Source organism: Perca flavescens, chromosome 20, assembly GCF_004354835.1.
Source record: "Perca flavescens isolate YP-PL-M2 chromosome 20, PFLA_1.0, whole genome shotgun sequence".
Lineage (NCBI taxonomy): Eukaryota > Metazoa > Chordata > Actinopteri > Perciformes > Percidae > Perca > Perca flavescens.
This window is the reverse complement of record NC_041350.1, coordinates 32619673-32633180: the sequence shown is the minus strand read 5'-3', so window position 1 is coordinate 32633180 and position 13508 is coordinate 32619673. Positions and strand designations below refer to the sequence as shown.

The window sequence follows — 13508 nt, the reverse complement described above, 5'->3', positions numbered from 1 at the left end:
CAATCACACCAAACTGTCTATCTACACTGTTCAACCCAAGTTGCTTATACACAGTTCCATTATGTATTACAGTAGACATTTGTTGTTAAAGGTCCCATGGCATGAAAATGTCACTTTATGAGGTTTTTTAACATCAATATGTGTTCCCCCAGCCTGCCTATGGTCCCCCAGTGACTAGAAATGGCGAGAGGTATAAACAGAGCCCTGGGTATCCTGCTCTGCCTTTGAGAAAATAGGCTTGTTCGAGATGAACTGCACCTGTAAAGTGGACGAGAGAAGGCGGCAGCAGCCGGGGGCGTTGACAAAAATCCGCTCTCAAGTGTACACAGTCTCCAGTTGTTTTTATTATGACAGAGTAGCTGTCAAAATGCTCTACATGCGATCTGCTGATTTTAATTAACACACTGTAGATGATCCATAATCTGAACAAATTTAGTCTCTCTGACTTCTAAACATAAGTATCAGCCACACAACATGTGTTCTGTACAGAATAAGCTTTTAAATCAGACAAATTACAGTTAAAATCCCTCCAATTCAAAATCAATAAAAAGTTTATATAAAACATCATCATGTTAAGTCGATTCTGAACCAATCAGCTGTTAGATCAGCTCAGAGGCCGGCGTTTCCCAGCATGCCCTGGGTCCGCCTGGGTCTTGCAGTCGGTGGACAGCAACTGCGGCCGCCTTGATCTCGTGAGATTATCATTGCCCACGTGTGCATGACGTCAGAGCAAGTCAGGATCAAATTGGACACAAATCTAACCGGCATGCATTGGGCGGCAATCGCCGGTGATCGATTCTGCGCAGATCTGGCTCATCTCGAATGAGTCTAATGAAAGCTCAGATGGGCTGATCAGGAATCTTCTCCTTATGAGGTCATAAGGAGCAAGGTTACCTCCCCTTTCTCTGCTTTGCCCGCCCAGAGAATTTGGCCCACCCATGAGAGAGAGACATCATGGCTTTCAAACGAGCAAAGTTGGTCAAGGCCACACCCCCACCCTCCACCTTGCCCCCCCCCCTCTCCTCCTCAATAGCTACAGACACAGAAATGGCACATACTAAGGAAAGCTCATTGTGGGACTGGCTCTAGTGGCTGAATTTCAGGAAAGAGACTTCAGATACAGTATTAGGGGACCACTAATAAAAGCATCCAAAGAGCACCATATCATGGGACCTTTAACTAAGAAGGTAAAACTTTTTGTTTATGCTGCATTTGGCTGACCTTTCAACTCCCTTTTTAACATGCACAGCTTTCTCATCCTCAAAACAGCCAAATTAGGAAGTAACATTTTATCTCATACATACGAAATACTATCCCGTACATATGTGAAACTTATTTTTTTCACCTTGCTTTTCGAGCTTCGGTAGACTTTGCAGAATTATCCAAAATCAACATTATTGTCTGGCGATATGGTTGCTCTAAGCCCAAACTGAGATAAAGCTGAAAACATCATCAGATTTCACAAAACGGTCTCACATGCTGAATGATACCAATTGTGTCTGATACACTGATCCAGATCTGTAAAATCTAGAGGGTCTCTTCCACAGGTGATGAAACACATCTGGTTTGGTGTTGCTGCTAACTAAAATAAGTTTGGCCAGATGCGGACTGAATCCCTTCAACTGCACTTGTCAGCAAAATGTCAGCCATTGACAGGACATCACTGTATATGTACAGCACATGCCTGTTTTATTATACTTGAAAGTGAGACTGATTCTGATTTGTGTTTTGAAGGTGCTGTTGAGGGCGGTCCATTGGCTCTTCCCAGACTTTGCCTTTATGTGGTTGGTGGAAGAAGCCAAGAAGAACATGCCGCTAGAGCTGGACTTCCTTAATGAAGGACACAATGCTGAGAGGCTGGCCAAAATGCTGGCCCACCTCCCCTTTCTCAAGGTATACGCTAAGTACAGTACAAACATTGCTACATGGCTTCCTTTTATAATAACAGGCAGGCGAGGAGTCCATAGTGGGATTTAGTTTTGACCCTGTTGTCCAATGTGAGCTCACATACTAGTAAACAGCTGGTAATAAGAATACAATAGAATAATAAGAGACAATCTGTTTCAACTTAAAGTCCTAGTTTTTAATACAGTTAACAGAGGTCAGATCTTTACATTGAGTATGACCGCTTTCTCTGTGCTGCCTGTCGACTTTTACTAAATTTTAACAGAGCAGGATAAGCAGAACGCTGCAATTTATATTTCAATTCAGTTTTATTTATAGTATCAAATCATAACAAGAGTTATTTGAAGACACTTTACAGATATAGTAGGTCTACACCACACTCTATAATTTTCCTTTATTATACAAAGCTAGACTTCATGTCCATAATTATTTATTTTCCTCTCTTTTTCGTAATACCTTTTGTTTAAGAACTTTTAAGCTCTGTTGAATGGAAATTATACTTCTTTTTCCCCACTGCTTTTCTTTGTTCGATGTTCCAGGGTTTGACCACAAGTCATATTCATTTGCATATTGGTGATGTAATCACACAATTTTTTTGCATAAAGCTTAGTGGTTGTCTAATTTGATCTAATTTCCCTTTTTGTCGATTTATTAAAAAGAGAAGGTTAAAAGCCGAGGATTAAAGGTGAACTATCACTAATCAGTGTAACGACCCCCCTACTCCTGCTAGACCCCACACTATGAAACACATATCCAACCCATCCTCCACACAATTAACATTCCAGGTGGAGAAACGTATAGAGTTTAAGGAAAATTAACCAACTCTGTGTCCTTTTGGGCTCTAAGCTGTCTCCATCTTTTGAACGCATCTCTAATATTTACTGTGTTTGCTCTCATCTCTGGTCATGCAACTGTTTAGAAAAATGCAGAGTTTTTTACTGGTCCGGTAGAATGAATCTAATTCTGTTAATCCAGTTGTTTTTACCATGGCTGTGGCCAGCCCATTGTTTTTGCGTGTCTGCATTTCATGTCTGGCAGCCCTGGGCCCTATTTCAGGTAGAAAGTTTAACAAACTCTGAGTCTAACCCCGATGTCTGAGTTGATTTACCTTGAGATGGGAAACTCAGAGTTTTCGGTTTCAGAACAGCTGATATGAGTTGGTTCAATCAACTCAGAGTAGGTTCATGCGCGTGCACCACCACAATAAAAAGGCAGCATGAATGGAGCCATGATTCTACGATTCACCATGGCAACAACCACAAACAAACGGGTCGGCGGAAATACTCATGCGCACGTACAGCGAGTTTAAAAAAAGAAAAACACAGCGGCTGCTGCAAAAGAGAGAGAATTTGCGTGGGAGTAAATTGCTGCTAGAGTAAATCTGCATATTCCAATATAGTGTATATCATATTTAATCATAAGTATAATATTACTGGTGAAATGGTATTGAACCTATAATCTATTTTATTTAGGTGCAATACTGAGGGCGAAAAAGTCCTAGGCCTACTAATCCCATTCTGAGGCTGCAGCACCATAAATAACAGAATTATAATTCATAATCTTTTATTTCAAAGGGTTTACATCATTCACCTGCAATAATAACCTACTGTGGAACTCCTTTTTAATGTTTCTTACTGGTTTGTGTCCAGAGAACACTACAAAAACGTTTAAAACACGTTTCAGAGCTAGTCACATGCACTCTTCTGACGGCGCTTTACAGTGGCTTTACTAATATGCTCTGCATCCCCAATGTAAAGAAAACTGCCGTTTGCAAAACAATGTGTCACAAATAATCTGCTGGGAGAGCATGTCCAAGATGGGTGAAGTTAGTTATATGAGGTGATGTAGCCTGGGCTGCATAACAGACTGGGAAGAAAGACGATACCGCTCAAATAGGAAGTTATCTAAAAATTTAAATGTCGGGGTTCAATATCATCTCCCGACATATAACACCCTGCGAAGTAAAGCAGCTTCTTCATCAACAGGATCGTTGACAAAAGGAAATGCCATGTTTTTAGAAAAAAACAACCTTTTATAGTCTGCCTAACATTGTTAATAAACCAACCCTGTTTTTTTATTCATGCAGATACCAAACTGCGCTAAAATGCGCCTGATACAGACTAAATGAATGAATGAATGAGGAAATGAGAGAGCGCTGTGTCAGAGGGAGGAGACTGAGAGAATCTCGAGGTTTCTTGAAGAAAACCTGCTCCTGACCAGGTTCCCGAACAGGCTCAGTTACCATAGTAACTGACTCCGAGGTGAAGTTACCTCTCTTTCTGAAACAGAAAACCCAGAGTTTCCCTCATCTCAGGGTTAACAAACTCAGAGTTTTCACTAAACCTGTTTTCTGAAATACCACCCTGGTGTCAAAATTAGCAGTTGACAGCAACACAGGCCAAAACAAAAACAGACATTCCGGACTGAAATGGAAATTTCAAAGTTCATTGTTGTCAGAGAAGATATTATTTCAACTTAGCATGTTTCCTTAATATCTGTTGACATATTGTGGTCATTTTTGGATTTAATACAGTAAATATATTACATATTTGACTTTTAAATGAGGTTAACTAGCAAAGCCTTGTAGGATTCAGAGCAGCTGTATTCTACCAATTTAAACAGGTGCTGTGATTAATGAAGATATTTGTAATATCTGAAATACAGTGCTTTAAAAAATCCAAATGATTTGAATTAGTGCTAAGTTTTTTAGAATGACCAACATTTTGTATCACAGTATTTTTCTCAAGATCCTGGCAGTTTCACAATATATCACAGTATTTTCTTTCTTTTGCGTAACTGGGCCTTTATATAGGTTTATAATGGCTTATTCTACTGTCAGGAGTACATAAAATATTTTTTAAAATACATTTTAATGTCATCATGTTTACTGAAAGTTTTGATTACTTAATGGATGGCTTCACTTCTCCAACATTATACAATATTTGAAGGAAATTATAATGCATAAAACAGTTAAAGATTGTAAACAATTTTTATTGTTTACAAAGTAGAAAAAACTTACTTGGTGGATAAAAACTAATCGGAGTCCCAGAGGAGGACTGTTTGAAGCCCACTTTAATTCAGGTGAGATGAGGTGCAGGGCTCTTCCACAGTCTGCATGTACACTTTTCAAAGTTCTTTCATCACATTCCAGATCATCTGACTGGTCTGGATGATTGATAATAAGTCATTAAGATAATTAATTAATAATTAATAGAGCCAGTGCAGTTGTGTGTGAGTGTTTACCTTACAGTGATACAAATTAAACCTTACAGGATTTGATGTGTTTCTTTCAGTTGTTATTGTTTACAATCTAATGAGATTTCTAGTTAGATAATAAGATAATTGAAGTTCAACAGCATTTTATCGAATCGATAACAAGTATAGTATATTTTCTATTTAGTTAAAAGGCTACAGAAAGTTTTGTCAACTCTTTGCTATTAAAAATGCGAAGACTAAGCTTTTGATAGAGATTTGAGCTTAATCTATTCTTGTTTAGTTTTTTTGCCAGCGTGAAAGCAGATCTGCAATAGAGCCAAATATCTGAAACCGAACCCATATTCTAATGCACAGCTGCACAGGAGAATGAAATCTAGTAAAAATGTGTTGGATTTTGTACTCTTCCTCCTCTGATAACCTTCTCCCTACAGATTCCCATCATCCATTGGGATATGTCAACAAAGAGGATCCTGACCATGGAGTTTGCTGAAGGGGGGCAGGTCAACGACAGGGACTACATGAAAAAACACAGCATTAATGTCAACGAGGTACTGCCTACTGCCCTGCCTGCACCTGTAAGGCTGTGTGTATATATGTGTGTGTGTGTGTGTATATATATATATATATATATATATATATATATAGGGCTGTCAAACAATTTCTTTTTTTAATCGCGATTAATCGCTGAATTTCTATAGTTAATTGCGATTAATCGCATGTTTTATCACATGATTAAAATTCTATTATTTTGCATTTCAGAACCGTTTTTAAGTACATATTAACAATGGAAAGCAATTATTACCAGTGTGTCTTGATTGGGAATCAAATGAATGCAAATAAAGTTACTTTATGAACTTTACTTTAAGATTTGTATTAGTTTATTATTTATTTACTGTAAACAAAAGAAGAAAAAAGAACAAAAAGAAGGGTACTGAACAACAGTCAGCAACTTGTTTATTGTTACGGCCAGTCAAAATTAACAATAACAATAACTTATTTCACCAGTAAATTGCTGTTGAATGACAAAAACAATCACTAGCTGTGAATTGTGAATGCACCACGAGGCTACCTGTTTTAAGTGAACGCACCATCTTTGTTGTTTAATTACGACAACGGCAGCGGCTGCACTGCAGAGCAGACTGTTACGTCCCGGTGTTGGAATCCTCTACAGCGAAATACAATCACACTTTACACTGTTTAACGTTAGCTGTTAGCATTTTAACCGAGTTTAATCCAGCTTCTAGCTAAAGGTAGGCTAACGTTACCGTTACGTGCTGTCAAGTGTAGTTTACTTACCAGAGTCAATATAGTGTGCAGTAACTTCTAAATAATTTTGATTACTCACTGACATCCAGTGATCACTAATTGATGAGACAGCGTTTGCACTTTGCACTTTGGTTTCAAGAACAGGTCGGCGAGTAGCACTCTCCAAAATAGTGCTTTGCCTGAGCCCACTAGCATCAACACATTAACTGCTGCTATGCTTAGCTCGTAGCTGGTAGCTCAAGCTTGACGTGCTTCGGTAATATTTTAATCCGGCTTTACATATGTGCATATGGCTTTCGACTTGTCTACAAGCTGTCCGGGAGTTTTGGAAAATAAAACCGCCATTCAGAATTGTGTTGCTGCTGCATTTCTCCATCATGCCTGCAGCCAGCAGCAGGAGGATGTGTTAAGAGGAAGTATGGCAGCTTGATGATAAGTAAAGGTGCAGCAAAGGGTCAAAATAGTAGCCTGTTAGGCACGACTTGAAGCCGAGTGAAGTGAAAATAAATTAATAAATGGCGGTATGCGATTAAAAAAAATTTACGCGTTAATGCTGACAGTCCTAATATATATATTAGGCTGTCAGTTAAATGCGTTATTAACGGCGTTAACGCAAACCCATTGTAACGGCGTACATTTTTTTGCAACGTTCTTTTTGGCCCAGCAAACTTTGTAGTTTTTTCACATGCTGTTGCAACAACTAGTAATGTTAGAAAAACTACAACTTTCTACTGTTCAAATAATGCTCACAAGGGTACGGTACCACAGTGTGTTCCAACAATACTTTTATAAAAACAGAAGGGGTTGTAAGTAATCCAGACAAGTTGGAACACCTGTGGGAATTGGTAGCACCAACTTTCAAAGCTTGATCAACCACCATTGCTGCAGAAAAGCTTTACATTGTTTTTTATTTTGGATCACTTTTACACTACAGTCAGCACTGGATACCACACTGTCCCACGCACTCCACTGGGTCACTCAGACGATGTCATGGTCCACCTGATTCCCTGATACACAGGCAGAAATTACAACTTTTTAAACATGTTGTGAGGACATCAGAAGAAGTAGACCAGTGAAGCTGTTAAGGATCTTCAGGCATGTTTGGACTGTACAGACAGGGATGTTTAAAAAAAAAATAATGTTTGCTTTAATTATCGTGTTCTCATCGTTCCAATGTTTCAAATTCTCCAATTCTCCTGCTGAATGCTTAATGCTTTCCTCCCAAGATTATATTTTTCTTTTTGTAATATTGTCTATGGGAAAGATGTATTTTTTGTTATGGGACCTAATTTTACCAATAGGTACCAACTTATCCTCTACTTTGACTTAGACTTTATTACTCCCCATTTTTTATTAACATCATAATTAGATATGGTATCCAATACAAATTCTCTAATTCCCTACATGCTTCATCAACATTTGCCTTAATATAGTTCCTTCTTATAGGTACATTACAACAGGACACAATAATCACTTTTGCCTAAATGGCTTAGATATTGAATATCATCTATCATATGTTCCTCATTTGTTACAATAAGATCCAATACATGTGGTGTAACCCCCCTCACCAATTTGTTGGCTCTATAAAATATTGAAACATCCATACATGTTGATTGCAGTCCATTATTATCGTTATCTAAGGATGTCCCTTCCCTTCTAATAAATTCCAATCTATATTTGACAGATTAAAATCCCCCATATTTAATGAATGCTTTATAGTTGACACTTGTTCTAACAGAAAGTAAATTAAACCTATAATCAAAGCCTCTTGGTTGCTACATTTAATCTCAACAAAAATACTTTCTTGAAATTCTGAAACCGTTACATTTCTTTAGCTTTAAAGTTTTATGAACATATATCAATGAGCCTCCACCTATGTCATCCTCTATATTCCTTGAAAACATATTATAACCCTCTACATCATCCAAATTAAATTCAATTAGCTTCCGACTTTTTGACTTAACTTCGGTGATATTATATGAATAAGTGGAAGTAATCTCAAACAAACTGCAAATTCAGGCAGTTTGTTATGAAGTTGATCTGCATTGGTATTAGGGGTGTGCAAAAAAATTTATTCACATTTGTATTGCGATTCGTTTCTCTTTACTTAGCCGATTTGTTCTTGCCATAATATGAATTCTAACAGTTGTCCAATAGAGCTGTCGGCTGTGTATCAACCTGACTTCTGCATAACACAACTGATAGTCCCAACCCCATTAATAAGGGAAAAAATTCCACTAATTAACCCTGACAAGGCACACCTGTGAAGTGAAAACTATTTCAAGTGACGACCTAATGAATCTCATTGAGAGAACACCAAGGGTTTGCAGCGCTATCAAAAAAGCAAAGGGGGGTACTTTGAGGAATCTAAAATATAAGACATGTTTTCAGTTATTTCACACTTTTTTGTTAAGTACATAATTCCATATGTGTTCATTCATAGTTTTGATGCCTTCAGTGAGAATCTACAATGTAAATAGTCATGAAAATAAAGAAAACGCATTGAATGAGAAGGTGTGTCCAAACTTTTGGCCTGTACTGTGTGTGTGTGTGTGTATATATATATATATATATTTCATTTTTCGTTTTGTAATGGCGTGTATACTATTGTCCTGAAATGAGTTTAGCTTGCCATTCCCATAGATGGCGCTGCGTCAAATTCACACTGACACCTGGGCACTCTTGTCATAATCAGTGTGAGTGCAGCAGAAGTAGTTTAGTCGGCGCAAACAATGGCAAACCTCACAGAAAGAATTATTCAACCTGCTCCATCCTCATTGAAGACGAGAGCTTGGGCACATTTCGGCTTTTATAACCTTGAGGGGAAGACGGAACTTGATAGGAATCGTGCTATATGCAGGCTTTGCAATGCAAAAGTTAAGTATTTTGGAAACACCACAAACTTCAGAACTCACATGGTACGCCATCACCCAGAGATTAACATTAAAGACAACAACTTAAAGTACCTAACATGCCAGTCAACCAACGCACTCTCTTTCAGTGCTCTAAACTCCCACCGAACTCTGAACGAAAAGCTCTTTCTATTTAACAGTTTTTTTTTATAATTTAATTAAATGTATTTATTCAAACTACATTTAATGTGTTGTATTTCTTTTCTTTTAAAATGTATGTCTACTACAATCACATTGGAAAAGTAACTCATTACATAAACTGTGAATTTTTTTTTAATTTTTTGAATCGAATCTTGAGCCTAAGAATCAATATTTAATTGAATCGTGACATTTTATGAATCGTGCACCCCTAATTGGTATATAAACATGAGATGCTTGGCAGAGATTTACATTCCTGTGCTACTTTAACGGAGACAGGCTGCTTAAGTCACTCAGTCTTGGTGATTCTCACCACTCTCCTTGCCCAGGGAGGTCCACGGACTCTGAAGGTGTATTCTCCCGATGAATTCCGCTGTATTTCTTTTGCTTTTTTATATTGTTCCTTCTCCTTTTCTCTCAGTCAGATCATTTGCTTTTGTTAGGTTTCTATACTTGTCGGTTTGATGCAGCGCAGAGATCTTCCTGAACAGGCTAATCTTTAACTCCCTACTCTCCAGTGTAACCAGAACAGGTCTCCCCGATCTTACCGGGTCATCCGTACCCTCGCTCCTGCTGTATTTTCCAAGCTGGGCCACTCTCACGAATGAATCCCCAGCTGTGCGGACCTTGCACGTTTTAAATACATCATTTACGGCGTCTAAATCTTTTTGATGTGGCTCTTCTCTTCTTCTTCTTCTTCTCTCCTTTATTCCAAACAGCACGATGTTCCGCTCTCTTGATTTCCTTTCATCCAGTTCAGTCAAAAGTTTGTGAAAGGCAAAAGGATTCTCCTTTGGTTCTGCATTTTTCATATCGGCCCAACTCGGCGTACCTTTTTTCTGATGCTCCTTTAGCTGCTCCTGTATTATTTCCACCGCCCTCAACTAGTCACCCCTTTTCTCCAAATTCACTTCCAAATTCTGCATTCATTGCTCAAATTTTTGGATTATGAGCTGGCACTTTTCCCACTTAACCCACAATATTATTGATTTTTTTCATTATTAGCTATTCATAGAATTGATAAAGTAACTTGTATAGTTGTTGCTTTGACAATAATGCTGGTATTACACATACATGTATGGTCATGAAACCTGAACTTGTGTGGCAACTTACTTGAATTACCAAAGAAGGTAAAGTCAGCCAAGCTGCATGCTAAGATGACACAGGGAGCACGCTGCTGAGACCCTCCTGTACACAAGAGTAGGCCCGATCCAAGACATCAAAACAATTTCAGACAGTTATGATGACACCCAAAACCGGGAAGGTAGAGACTGGGGTGGTGGAGGCAAGCTTTGCCAGCAGCAGCGGTGTGAGACGGCATTGGAGTAGCAGCAAGCACAGAGGAATAGGGAGACATTTAAATGGACCGCCTGATGTGAAAATGGCTGTGATTGGTTGTGACTGGCTAGAATGATTCAATTAGTGGGCCTTTGACTTCCGTGTCCTGCATGAACTAATGCAATGCTTAATTAAATAATTTATTGGGCTTCCAATGTGCACAGGAACACAAATTCCCACTCACACAAATACAGACTGGGACACCGCATTAAGCAGTGATGAGTATTATAAGACAGCTGATGAGATAGATAGAGGACATAATAAAACACACACACACAAAGGGACAGGATGGATAGAATTAGGTGGCACTGGTGCATGCTGCACCCTTTGTCTGTGATGACAAGATGGATGATGGCCCAAATAGACTTTCCTCTGAACTCCACCCCTTAACGTGACCAGAATGGTCTGTGCGGATTTTTTTTTGCATTCTCTCCCATATTGGTGAGATTTAAGCTATGACTGCATTTATTGAAAATCCTACCAGAGCTTTTTAAAATGTGTGACACTAGGCTTCCCTGGCTATCTTCCTCCACTGATAATTGACACCAGTCAAGGTATGAGCATCAGGATAAGTCTTGCTGAAATGAAATCTTCAATCTAATCCATCATATCTTAAACAGCTATATAGTACCCTATTGCCCTACTGTGTTGAATGCCGAGTTACTAGTGGTTCATAGAGGCCCAAAAGTAGAATGAGAGCCAGAGCCTTCAGCTACCAAGGTCCTCCCCTATGGCTCCCAGTTTTGGTTCGGGAGTCAGACGCCATACCAACATTTAGTAGTAAGCTTAAAACTCTTTGATAAAGCTAAAGGGACACAACTGCAAGGCAGTAGGTTTAGTTCACTCTTTTGTCTTTTTTTTTCAATACCTCAGTTTTGTGCCAGGTGGCCATATTCAGCACTACATGCATGATATGGAGAACTTGTAATTCTAGTCAATCTTCACTTTGATGAATAATAGAACAAACTTGTTAAGCCTCAGTTCTACTAACCTGAATATAGGTTTAAAATCATGGTACAACATGTATGCATATACACAGACAATCCAAAAACGTAAAGTACCATTACATTTACGAATCACATATAAATTAATCACGCTATCATACCAGTGCTATGACAATGCACAAATCATACATTTTATCTACCTTCAACCGCTTATCCAGGGTTGGGTTGTGGGGGCAGTAGCTCCAGCATGAGACTCCAAACTTCTCTTCCCAGCTCTGACTGGGGGATCCAGAGGCGTTCCCAGGCCATCCTCCAAAATTGGCCGGTAGATCGAGAGCTTTACCCTACGGCTCAGCTCTCTTTTCGCCACAACAGTAGGGTAAAGTGTATGCAATAGAGAAGGTCATGGACTGATGATGCCAACAGGACTACATCATCAGCCCAACAAACCGCAAACCCTCCCCACCATGACTATGCTATTTTAAGACAATAAGGAATCATACAGTCCTTCGTGGCTAATACATACCTCAGTGCATAAACAATAAACTAATATTTTTACACTTTCTAAACGTGAGACCATAGCAATTAGATTAGGCATTCAACCAGTAGTTTATATTTTTGAAACTGAGTTGTCTTCTAAATGTTGTTTTTGTAAATGTTTGCTTTTTTCACCTTTTTTTCTGTGTCATGTCCCCAACAGATCTCAGAGAACCTGGGTAAGATGTACAGTGAAATGATCTTTGTCCATGGCTTTGTACATTGTGACCCACACCCTGGCAACGTGTTGGTCCGAAAGTGTCCCCAGAGCAAGAAGACAGAGATCATCCTGCTTGATCACGGCCTTTATCAGGTGAGAAATCTCCAGGCTGCCTGCACATAAATAAAACACCATTTGTTCTAAAATTGCAGTCCATTTTTCATGCTGCTGGCTTAGGCCTTGAGCAGATGCGTAGAGCACAAACACACAGTCAAGATACACCTAAAAACATGAATGCCACAAACACTTTCATAGGCAGACACACTTTTATTAGAGCTACAGCAGGATAAAAGCTTTTTGATAAACAACTCATTTAATGTTGTTCTTAGCAGGGTGCAGTATGCTGTGTTTGGATTGGTACACCACAGACTTAATCATGCAGGCACAATCATATGTGCACTCTCATGTTCTACACAAACACAAACTCACAAACAAACACAGACGCACGTGCACACACACACACACACACACACACACACACACACACAATAATAATACAAATTGCATGAAATTTGACATGAATATAGTCAGGGCCATCCTTAACAGGAATCCTTTGAAATTTGTATAACCTATTAACAGTTCAAATATGAGGAAATTAGGAATGTGTGGAGCTAGCTATAATAACTTGTTAATTGTATTTGTTTTCCTTTCTGAAGATTGATCTGCATGGACCTATGTTGAATCAGTTCTCCTTTCCCATTGAGCCTCTTTTTTATCTATCTACTCTCATGACATCGAAGTGAATAGAGCGATTTGTAGAAAATGTATATATTGTGTGTCTCATTTAACCTTTTGAACATTGTGAACTACGGCTGGGTTTTAAAAATAGATTTTCAATCAATTTCCATTTAAAAGATCCAATATCAATTAATCTGCATGTATTATATGAAACTAGAAGACCTAAGGAATTAATTGGTACCAACTATGTTAGCTCTTTGGAAAAAGGGGTTGACGCTCCAAAGATACATTTTGACAAGGGAAAAACTGCCATGGCCATTTTAAAATGAGTCAACTCAGAGAGGTGAAGCCGGT

General features: G+C 38.7%; 1 protein-coding gene across 9 annotated transcripts in view; it reads left to right on the top strand.

The window, feature by feature from the left end:
• adck1 (aarF domain containing kinase 1) overlaps positions 1-13508 on the top strand; it is a 178379-nt gene that overhangs the window by 121335 nt on the left and 43536 nt on the right. For all 9 annotated transcript variants that reach the window (XM_028565224.1, XM_028565223.1, XM_028565222.1 and 6 more), the window contains 3 exons: positions 1735-1893; positions 5553-5669; positions 12420-12569. In XM_028565224.1, coding sequence (XP_028421025.1) covers positions 1735-1893; positions 5553-5669; positions 12420-12569 — 426 coding nt within the window. The remainder of the gene's footprint in view (positions 1-1734; positions 1894-5552; positions 5670-12419; positions 12570-13508) is intronic.